Source organism: Chanodichthys erythropterus, chromosome 14 (assembly GCF_024489055.1).
Source record: "Chanodichthys erythropterus isolate Z2021 chromosome 14, ASM2448905v1, whole genome shotgun sequence".
Classification (NCBI taxonomy): domain Eukaryota; kingdom Metazoa; phylum Chordata; class Actinopteri; order Cypriniformes; family Xenocyprididae; genus Chanodichthys; species Chanodichthys erythropterus.
In genome coordinates, this window is record NC_090234.1 from 16,368,166 (window position 1) to 16,379,634 (window position 11,469).

Sequence of the window (11,469 nt, forward strand, 5' to 3'; positions counted from 1 at the left end):
AACGTTATAAAAAAAACAAGGACGTTCCAGATACGAACTCTATTCGTAATATAATGGTCATTCCATGACTTACTGGCAACGTTACAGCAACGTCATGTGCTGGTAATTTCATTATACCATCATTTACGGATTCTTTATATGTTATTATTAACAGAATTTGCCATTTAAAATGTGTAATTAAACGTCAGACACAAGACTGAAATGTCCCTTAAGAAAAAAAAATGTTTCTTTTCACCAAGTCAGAATATGGATGATTGCTTTTTATATATAGTGACGTGACATACAGCGCGCGCCTCCACAAATGGAGTGCGCGCCGCGCGCACACTATGTTGACAATAGAGTAAAGTTAATTTTTCTGAGAGAAGAATTTATTTTTCCGAGGTGACAACGAATAAACGGCTTTTATAAAAATGTATAAAGTTAACTTTGGAAAGACGCAAAACCTTTTTTTATTGTTATGTTTACATTAGTGCTGGTGGCCGTTAGAGTTGCCATGGCAACCGGGAAAACATTCAAGCTGCTGGAGTGGACAGCCTCGACGTTTCTCCGTGTTTCTCGTCAGTTTTATAGCAATAAAGTTCAACAACTGCGTCAGATTGGTTAAGTACCATTACCCACAGTCTACCTTAAGTACTTTATGTTAATATTTTTACCTCTGTGATTTCCTTGATCGTCTGAAATATATGTTGGCAAAATGTTACGCTAGCATAGCATATGTTTTTAATGATACTGAGTGCAAAACGTCTTGAATGCTTTTATTTTATGTTTCGCTGTAGGCTATATGTTTTTATTTATAGTTTGGGTGTATTTCATTATTTTTATTTGGATTTTTGTTCATGTTCTGCGTGTTTTTCAAAATAAATGAATTGAATTCATTTTGAGCTCTGCATTCATTGTTCACAGCTGTTGGAATAGCCTTTAAATTAGTTTGGGCAAATGAGGACATAAATTAGGTTAAACTACTGCATGTCCGCCCATAGAAAAATAAATAAATATAAAAATTACCAACTGATTACCAACACACAACCATTGATACACAACGTTGCCACGACGTCGCAGTTACTAACTGGCAACGTCACAAAGTTACGTTGTGGCAACGTATCCGGGAATTTCACTTTTCCGGTTGCCACAACGTAACTAGTTACGTCGCCACGACGAAAGTTTGGTCACCAAATTACGTTGCAGTTACGTAACAGTCACGTATTTTGGTTAGCTGGGCGTAAGGATTTGAGTGAGTTTGACAAGAGCCAAATTGTGATGGATAGACGACTGGGTCAGAGCATCTCCGAAACTGCAGCTCTTGTGGGGTGTTCCCGGTCTGCAGTGGTCAGTATCTATCAAAAGTGCTCCAAGGAAGGAACAGTGATGAACCAGCGACAGGGTCATGGACAGACATTGATGCACGTGAGGAGCGAACTAGGCTGGTCCGATCCAACAGACGAGCTACTGTAGCTCAAATTGCTTAAGAAGTTAATGCTGGTTCTGATAGAAAGGTGTCAGAATACACAGTGCTTCAGTTTGTTGCGTATGGAGCTGCATAGCTGCAGATCAGTTTGGATGCCCATGCTGACCCCTGTCCACCGCCGAAAGAGCCAACAGTGACACGTGAGCATCAGAACTGGACCACGGAGCAATGGAAGAAGGTGGCCTGGTCTGATGAATCAAGTTTTTTGCGTTGCTTACCTGGGGAACACATGGCACCAGGATGCACTATGGGAAGAAGGCAAGCCGGCGGAGGCAGTGTGATGCTTTGGGCAATGTTCTGCTGGGAAACCTTGGGTCCTGCCATCCATGTGGATGTTACTTTGACACGTACCACCTACCTAAGCATTATTGAGACCATGTACATCCTTTCATGGAAACGGTATTCCCTAGTGGCTGTGGCCTCTTTCAGCAGGATAATGCTCATGGCACAAAGCAGAAATGGTTCAGGAATGGTTTGAGGAGCACAACAATGAGTTTGAGGTGTTGACTTGGCCTCCAAATTCCCCAGATCCCAATCCAATCGAGCATCTGTGGGATGTGCTGAACAAACAAGTCAGATCCATGGAGGATCCACCTCACAACTTACAGGACTTAAAGGATCTGATGCTAATATCTTGGTGTCAGATACCACAGCACACCTTCAGGGGTCTAGAGGAGTCCATGCCTCGATGGGTCAGGGCTGTTTTGACAGCTAAAGGGGGACCAAACCAAAATTAGGAAGGCGGTCATAATGTTTTGCCTGATCGGTGATAAGGCTTGAGTCTGAATGGCCTAGAAAAGTAAAAGCACACACAAGCCGCATGATTTGAGGTATCATTATATTAAGGGCTAGAGGTTTATATAATTAATAGTCCCTAAGTATGAGTAAATGAAATACAGATACTTGTGTTAGAACTTGCATTAGCTCTCTATTTGCCCTGAGATGTTCAGCAAATCATAAAATCGCTTCGCGGATAACATATTATTCTTGTATTGGCAAGCATTTATGTTTTTATCTGACATCTCATTAACTGATTCAAGAATAATTAATCTAATACTGGAAACTAATTTGGCACTTTGACTAATTCATAATCAATACTCAAATTGACTCAAATTCCTAAAGTATTTAGTGTGAAAGCCAAAGAGCAGCTATCAAAAGATTTAAAAGATAAATGGCATACATTGAGTCATTTTAAATCTGTTGCGCTCAGGAGTTTTTATGCTGTTGATTTATTGTACTGCAGGCTTACAGCATACTGTTGATCTGCTGCTGTTTTAAATGGATTGAATCTTGGTTTTCACCTTAACCTTGATCCCATTCTAATAAAAAAGTGATCGTCACACTGCATTTGCAAATCATATTATGTCCTTGACTGAGTTCCAACGAGCATCAATTGTATAAAGCAAGGTCTAATTGTCTAAGTTTGTAACATAAAAAGGCAATAAACAGGGATGCAGAGAGAACGGACAGAATGTAAGTGCTGGGAAAGTGAAAATGCATTAACAGCATTGATTTGGGAACTGCAATTTGCTTTAGAGCTGTTACTTATTTCTCTTGCGAACTTTTTGCCTGGTTTATGAAATAAAATTATAATAAAAATGAAATTAAATGAAATGAAACAATTAAAATTTTGTGTTTTTTAAAGCGTTTGTGTTTCTTATCGTTCCCCAATAGCTCGGAGGCGGTTTCTCTGACGCTTAAAGAAATGGAAAATCCGGAGTGGATTATAAGCCGAGTGAACACAGAACGCTTTGACTGGAGGATATCCGCTCCACTAATTTCTTGTATTCCAGTCCGGCTTTCATTTGTTGTGTTGCGTGGTGACAGATGCTTTGGTTTCTTTTGGAACTAGGCTACTTTCGTTGGCAAAAATGTGGGATTGAACGGGACACTTTTCTCAAAGACTATAGAATAACACAAGACGCGTCACTCGTATTGTTTTGAATGGGAGAAAGTGCAACGCGCAATATAGTGGAAAGTCCCGTCTTCGAAATAAGAGCCAATCGCCGATTGGTAAAGTCATCGCATCACTGCAGCGGCCGTTAAAGCTTCGGTTCCTATAGAAACAGTCAGACTCGCGCCTCCGAAATGAGGCACACAAGAGACGCGCATTTAGACTGCGCATGCACATTAGCTTGATTCGGCCTGAAAAATACGTTTTTTGCCATGATTCGAGCGTTTAGAAACAAATTTATGAGACATGTTGTTGTCAGATTTTATTGGTGATTTCAAATATAAAATTTAATCGAAAGATTGGCAAACAGGTTTAGAGAGTCTGATGTTTCCCCATTCAAAGAGATAGGAGCTGCACTTGGATGTCCAAGAGGCGTTTCAAAGATGGCCGCCGAGTGAAATGACTTGTTGACCCTGCCAGGAGTTTGATTGACAGGCGATCTAACCAATCATTCGCCAAAACCGCCATTTTGTCCGACAAAGCAGTCAGGGGAGTTAGAAGATTAACTTAGGTGGACTTGAACTTGAAAAATGGTGTGTACTGATGTCTTTCAGTGATTGAAACAACATTCCTTCTGATGTTCATTCATGTTTATTTGATGCTATAAATAAACTAGTTGGAAGAGATGATCGGTTCACGAGCCGCTTGAACTGAGGCAATGCGACGATCTGTCACAACACATTAAAGAGACACAAAATGGTATTTATTGTTTCAATGTCTTTAAAAATGACAAATGAATTGAAATTTAAGACTTTGTTTCATATCAAAAGTAACCTGCTCTGTCTTGTCTGTCTACGCGTTGTCAGTTTCCACTTTGCTCAGCGATGTATTTTTCACTGCATGAGAACACATTGTCTGTTGATAGCGGCATGGTTTGTCGGACTTAGCAACAGTAACTAAAGGGGGCGGGTCTTTGCGAACGGTGCTGTTTTCCGCTGTGAGGTTTACCTCTGGCCTGCCTGAATCACAACTTGTTGCGCATGTGATATAGGTTTCTGTTTACTCCTAGGTGGTGCTCTTTTAAGAGCTGTCAACAGCAGTGAATAAAGGGTTTAAATATCAGCTGAACTTTAATGCACTGCCCTTTAAGCCTATTTCTTTAAATTCCAGATTTAATTGAGCATTAATGGTTTGAGTACAATAAGGAGCTATTTCTTTCAGACATGCCATTAAATATTCAATTCAAGCCAAAGGGTTTGTAGTTTAAAAGGCTACTGAACAAAAAATATGCAAATGGTATCACATTATTTCAGGTTTTTTGAAGACTTTGACATTCACTTTGTAAATTTCCTTCTTTGCTCGATTATCACAATGAATGAACTTTATCTATGGCTTCATTCTTCAGAGAATGAAGAAAATAGTCCTGCATAATCACGAGTCATTGGCATTATGCTAAGGTGTTTGGCAGGTTGTTGCTAAGGTGTGTCTTAATCAGCTCCCTAGTTTAATTTAGTGCACTGGACTGTGAAAGTTGTTACTGTTGCAGTGAAATAGTTGCTTTCTAAAAAGTCCCAAAATACATCAGGGCTTGAAATTAACTTTTTTACTTGGTAGCACTGGTGCTCCCAACATTAAAAAGTTAGGAGCACCAGCAAAAAATTTAGGAACACCACAACTAAAGTGTGTGTGTGTGTGTGTATATATATATATATATATATATATATATATATATATATATATAATATATGTGTGTGTGTGTGTGTGTGTGTGTGTGTGTGTGTGTGTGCGCGTGCATATATGTATGTGTGCAATATTCTCATCAGTGTTCAGTCAGCTCTGACATTTAAATATTCATATTTGTGATTTACTTTTACTATTTATTTACTTTAAGGCCATTTTGTCCCCTAAACTTATAAATATATGCTTCATCTTTTATTTTAAATTCGTAAATTTGATCAATAAATTAAATTAAAATAACAAGACACTATAGGGCTGTTACCAGTCAAATTAAATAACTTACACTGAAAAATGACAACTGCATTAAATAATGTTATGAGATTGTTTTCATTCTGTTGAATATACATACAAATAAGAAATGTTGAAAGAATAAACATGAAACTAAACCACCAGTAGGTGGCAGCAGGTGACCATCTTAATGAGTGAGTCGCCCTAAATAGTATTGAATATTAGTAATGTTACATACTATTTGGGATGGATAGTATGCACACATTGAGACGCAGGCAGATGTTTGTGAATGGGTCATTGAATCTGTGACTCAACCGATTCATTCAAAATACTGAATCATTCAGTAATGAAAACGTGTTGTCAAATGTTCCACCGTGATCTTTGTTTGGAACTATTTTCACTGCTGAAACGGAACAAAAACAGACAATACTACGTCTAAAATGTAAGTGATTTAATTTTAACTACTTTTTACTGTTTATTGAACTGTTGTATGAAATCAGTGTCAAGTTTTCAATCATGATGGTTTATTCAGGATATTCAGGAAAACTGCACTCTTGTTAATGTTTCTTGGAAGATTAATTCACTTTCAAATGAAAATTTCCTGATAATTTACTCACCCTCATGTCATCCAAGATGTTCATGTCTTTCTTTCTTCAGTCAAAAAGAAATTAAGGTTTATGAGGAAAACATTCCAGGATTTTTCTCCATATAGTGGACTTCAATGGCCTCCAAACAGTTGAAGGTCCAAATGAAACTGTTCAGTGCAGCTTCAAAGAGCTCTACATGATCCCAGACGAGAAATAAGGGTCTTATCTAGTGAAACGATTGGTCATTTTCTAAAACAAAATAAAAATGTATATACTTTTAACCATAAACGCTTGAACTAGCTCTCTTCTTCTTCCTCTCTATTAGAATTCCAGAAGTGTAGACACTGCTAAGTGTATTACTGCCCTCCACAGGTCAAAGTTTGAACTAACTGTTATATACTTGCACTAGCATATTGTATATGACAATTTAGTTCAAACAATTTTTTTTTTTTTAGAAAATTACAGATCGTTTCGCTAGATAAGACCCTTATTCCTTGTCTGGGATCGTGTAGATCCCTTTGAAGCTGCACTGAAACTGTAATTTTGACCTTCAACCGTTTGGAGTCCAGTGAAGTCCACTATAAGGAGAAAAATCCTGGAATGTTTTCATCAAAAACCTTCATTTCTTTTCGACTGAAGAAAGAAAGACATAAACATCTTGGATGACATGGGGGTGAGTAAATTATTAGGAAATTTTAATATAAAATTTTATCATTTTTTGCAATTTCGAGCCTTTGTACACTGTAAAACATAGTAAGCATTGACTGATCACTTTGTTCACTTAGTGAAAATGTTGTCACATCTTTCTAAGTTTATAAAGCTATTTAAAATGGAGGATGAATGGAATGTGGTTGATAAGGTGTACTGGCTGGTTGCTAGGGCGTTGCTATAGGTGCTTATAGAGTGCAACAGGGTTCTGGAAGTAAAAATCTCTCTCTCTCTTTTTTTTTTTTCCTTCTCCATAGTGGAATGGATTTTTCATAATAACTTTAATGACAGAAGCACTAAAAGTGATTCCAGCAATATCGTCAATGTTTGTTGTTATCATTACAGATGTGTTGTGGACTGCTGTAGAATTAGAACGATTAATAAAACTGTATAGTTATAGTTATCTTTGCTTAGTGGCATATTGAATGTGCGCTCACAGGTGTGCATTTATCACCAGACTTCAAATGTGGCTCATCCAATCAGAGTTTAGAGTGTGAATTAGTCTGTTCTATAAATTTCATTAAACAGTAGTGGACATTGTCTCCAATTATTTTATGCAAATCAGACTCATTAAAATTGAAATTCACATTCTGTGTGACACCTCATAATTACAGTACCAGGGCATACTATGTTTACAGCCCGTTTTTAAGCAAAACTTTAATTTCATGTTCCATCTGTTGAGCTGAAAAGAACAATATAGCCACACTGGTCATGGTTGACTGCACCATTCTCCAATTACCTTTGTTTAAATCTGACATTCAGGCTGGCATGCTTAATCTGCTTGGGACCTTAGTGTGCAAAAAGTGTCTTTCCTTTGATTTCACTTAGGCTAAAAATAATACCTACTGTACGAAACTGCACCTGTGCCATGCCAGGTAATGCCTAGCAACAGTGCTGCCATATCTCACATGTGTCCCTGACTCACTAGCAATGACACTGGAGACTCTTGTTTGAACTCGTTTCTTACATATCTACATCTTAACTTAACTGATCTATAGAATTTATGGGACATGTCAGTTGCTTAACTCTAAGTGCTTAATGGTGTAGCTTCATTTTAATGGGAGCTATAACAGGTTTTATGGCTTTACTAAGTAAAGCTTTGTCAGTGATTCTCTGGGGATGATTTGTTGTGCCCCCTGCTGGTCAGTGAACTTGTCACGGCTGTGTTTGGAATTAAGTACCACCATATTATTCTTACTATTTCTTTTGTGTAATATATATATATTTTATTTATACTTAAAATACATCAATCTAAGACCCAATGTGGAGAAGGGAAGAAGCAGATGCAGCGCATAGTGGAGACACTAAGTGAGACGCAGGAGGACTCCTGTCAGGAAGCACCCCACAGTACAGGAGACCTCTCAGCACCTGCTCCATCCCAAAACCACAGGAAGGACTCCCCTAATACTACCTCAGGCACCCAACCTACGACAGAGAAAGTGAGATGGCCCCAAGCAAACAACAACGCTGCATGGAATCAACTAGATGGGGACCTGGACAGAGTGCTTGAGGCCACATTAGCAGGATCAGCTGAGAAGAAAATCGACAGTATGACAACAATCATCATCACCATGGCCAGAGAGCGCTTTGGCACAGAAGAGAGAAAGGGTAGCAGCGGAACTCAGGTAAATCAGCCTAACAGGAGGGCAAGAGAGATCTTGCAATTGAGGAGGGAGATTAAGACCCTCAACAAGCAGTTCAGAACAGCAAGTGCTGAAGAAAGAAAGGGCATAAAAGATCTAACCAGTGGACTTCGAGGGCAACTCTGCAGACTGAGAAGGGCAGAAAGGTCTCTGAAACTAAGGAAGGAGAAGGAGGCCAAGCGGGCACAGTTTATTAAGGACCCATACAGGTTTACTAAAACCCTGCTGGGGGAAGCAAGATCTGGAAGACTGTCCAGCCCTAAGGAAGTTGTAGAAGAGTTCCTTAAGGATAGCCACAGTGATGCCCTCAGGAACCAGGTTTGTGGTGCACACCCAAAGATCAGCAGAACTGCAGAAACTCCTGAGGAAGAGTTTGATACCAATGAACCAACATGGAGAGAAGTCCAGGACATTGTACAGAAAGCCCGTTCAGCATCTGCCCCAGGACCAAGCGGTATACCGTATAAAGTATACAAGAGATGCCCGATGCTCCTCCGCAGGTTATGGAAACTGTTGCGAAGGATATGGACAAAAGGTATCATTCCATCATCCTGGAAAAGAGCAGAGGGGTGCTTCGTACCTAAGGAATTGGACTCCGCGGACATCAGTCAGTTCCGAACCATTTCTCTCCTAAGCGTCGAATGCAAGGTGTTCTTTTCTGTCCTGGCAAAAAGGATGACTACCTACATGGTGAAGAACAAATATGTCGACACATCAGTCCAGAAGGGCGGCATTCCAGGTTTCTCCGGGTGCTTGGAACATACGGGAATCCTCAACCAGCTGATCCGGGAGGCCAAGAAGAACAAAGGAAACCTAACGGTTGTCTGGCTCGACTTGGCTAATGCATATGGTTCAATCCCACATGGCCTCATCAACACGGCTATGGAACACTACCATATTCCCCACCACACCAGGGATATAATTACCAGCTACTTCGGAGGATTTAAATTACGGTTCAGAACAGCCCACTTCACAACGCAGTGGCAGGACCTTGAAAAGGGAATCGTGACAGGTTGCACCATCTCCCCCATCCTGTTTGTCATGGGAATGAACCTGCTTATAACAGCTGCAGGAAAGGAATCCAGGGGGCCATCAATGGAGTCTGGCATCCGCCAACCGCCAATAAGAGGCTTTATGGATGACCTTACCATAACAACTTCAACCCATGTGCAAGCGAGGTGGATCCTGAAGGTTCTTGATGACGTGGCAACATGGGCTCGGATGAAGTTCAAACCAAGGAAATCAAGAAGTATGGTGATCAGAAGGGGGAAAGTGACCAGCGAGTTCCAGCTGCAAGTACAGGGGGAGATGATACCATCGATTGAGGAAAACCCAATTAAGTGCCTAGGGAAATGGTATGACGCATCCTTGACCGACAGATGTAACGTTTCCAGGACAGAGAAACAGGCAGATGCATGGCTGAGTAAGATTGAGGGGTCAGGACTGCCAGGAAAGTTTAAGGCTTGGCTCTTCCAGCATGGTCTGCTACCACGACTCATGTGGCTACTGACAATTTATGAAGTACCCATGACAACAGTGGAAGGAGTCGAGAGGCGAGTAAACAAACACCTTCGCAAGTGGCTCGGAATCCCACCAAGCTTCATGTCAGTAGGGCTTTATACCAGGTCTGGTCAGGTACAACTACCCCTTTCATCAGTGGTGGAAGAGTTCAAGGTGGCAAAGTGTCGGGTTGTGATGATGTACCAAGACTCCACTGATGAAAAAGTCAGAAGAGCAGGCGTCACTACAAGATCAGGACGCAAATGGGTGGCTGACACATCAGTGGCACAAGCTGAAAGGGCATTGAAGCTGAAGGACATCATCGGGAACCCATGTGTAGGGAGGCAAGGACTCGGATCTACCCACTTCCAGCAATGGGGAAAAGCAGACTCACGGCAAAGGAGGGACATGATTCAAGCAGAGGTCCGACAACTGGAGGAAGAAAGGCGCAGGTCTAGGGCTGTCGAACTCGGAGCACAAGGGGCCTGGACAAAGTGGGATTTGCAGAAGCGGAAGATCACATGGTCTGAGATCTGGAGACTGGAGCCCTTTCGTATCTCCTTCCTGCTCCGTTCAGTGTATGACACCCTTCCGTCACCAACAAACCTCCACAGATGGGGAATGAGGGAGGACCCATTGTGTAGGCTATGCGGAGGGAGGGGAACAATGGCGCACATACTGGCAGGATGCAAAACAGCTCTTAGCCAAGGAAGATACAGGTGGCGCCATGACAAGGTTCTCAGTGCACTGGCTGACATCTTTGAGCGGGAGAGGCAGAAAAAGCACCAGACCAGTACAAGGCCGGCAACATCTATTCAGTTCGTCAGAGAAGGGGAGAAACCACCAGCCCCCAAGAAGACTAAGAAGAGCCTCTTGCTAGCAGCACAAGCCTGGGAGATGAGGGTGGACCTGGGAAAGAAACTAGTCTTCCCCCATGTTGTGCAAACACAGCTGAGGCCAGACATGGTCTTATGGTCCGAGGAGGCAAGGAAAATAATCTTGATCGAACTGACAGTCCCGTGGGAAGACGGGTGCGAGGAGGCCTATGAGCGGAAAGCCACCAAGTATCAGGACCTCGTAGAGCAGTGTAGGGCCAAAGGGTGGCAGACCTGGCTATTCCCAGTTGAGGTCGGGTGTAGGGGCTTCCCGGCACAGTCTGTGTGGAAGACACTCACAGCTCTGGGCTTACAAGGTAGGGAAAGGAAGACAGCTGTTCGTAGGTTGGGTGAGGCAGCAGAAAGAGCGTCTTGCTGGCTCTGGAGTAGGAGGGAGGAGTTGAGCTGGGGGCCAGGAGGAGGTGGGTAGTGATTGGCCACCACTGCCGACCCGCCAACTGGAGGGTGTTGTGGTTCAGGGTTGAAACACCCTGTGAAAGTTGGACGCCACCTGACGACATCTTCTCCTGGCTGAAAGCTACAGTCATGTACTATAGTTAGTGACTGGGTTAGACAGCATCAGTATAGATGTATCCAATAGTATATATTGATATTGATATAAAAAAAATCAATTGTAAAATATTGTGTTAAGATGTTTTTTAAACAAACAAGATTGGATTGAAATGCAAAATAACATCTCATGAAATTAAACATACATGTACTGTAAGTGAGGTCATGTGACATCAACAGAGTAGCAAAAATGTGCGAAATGTTTATGATTGTATTTTTCCCCACAAGATAAAAGATAAAAACTAGAAATTAATATATTTTT

At 41.3% G+C, this 11,469-nt stretch overlaps 1 protein-coding gene across 1 annotated transcript; it reads left to right on the top strand.

Moving 5' to 3' along the window:
* Positions 1 to 7,902: 7,902 nt before the first annotated feature.
* LOC137036223 (uncharacterized) lies at positions 7,903 to 11,067 on the top strand. The gene has a single exon (XM_067410258.1). It carries the CDS (start codon positions 7,903 to 7,905, stop codon positions 11,065 to 11,067), a length of 3,165 nt encoding a protein of 1,054 aa, XP_067266359.1.
* The last annotated feature ends 402 nt before the right edge of the window (positions 11,068 to 11,469 follow it).

What these genes read in the sequence shown, in the direction of transcription:
- LOC137036223 (XM_067410258.1), top strand. Translation starts at nt 7,903, where the DNA reads ATGCAGCGCATAGTGGAGACACTAAGTGAGACGCAGGAGGACTCCTGT.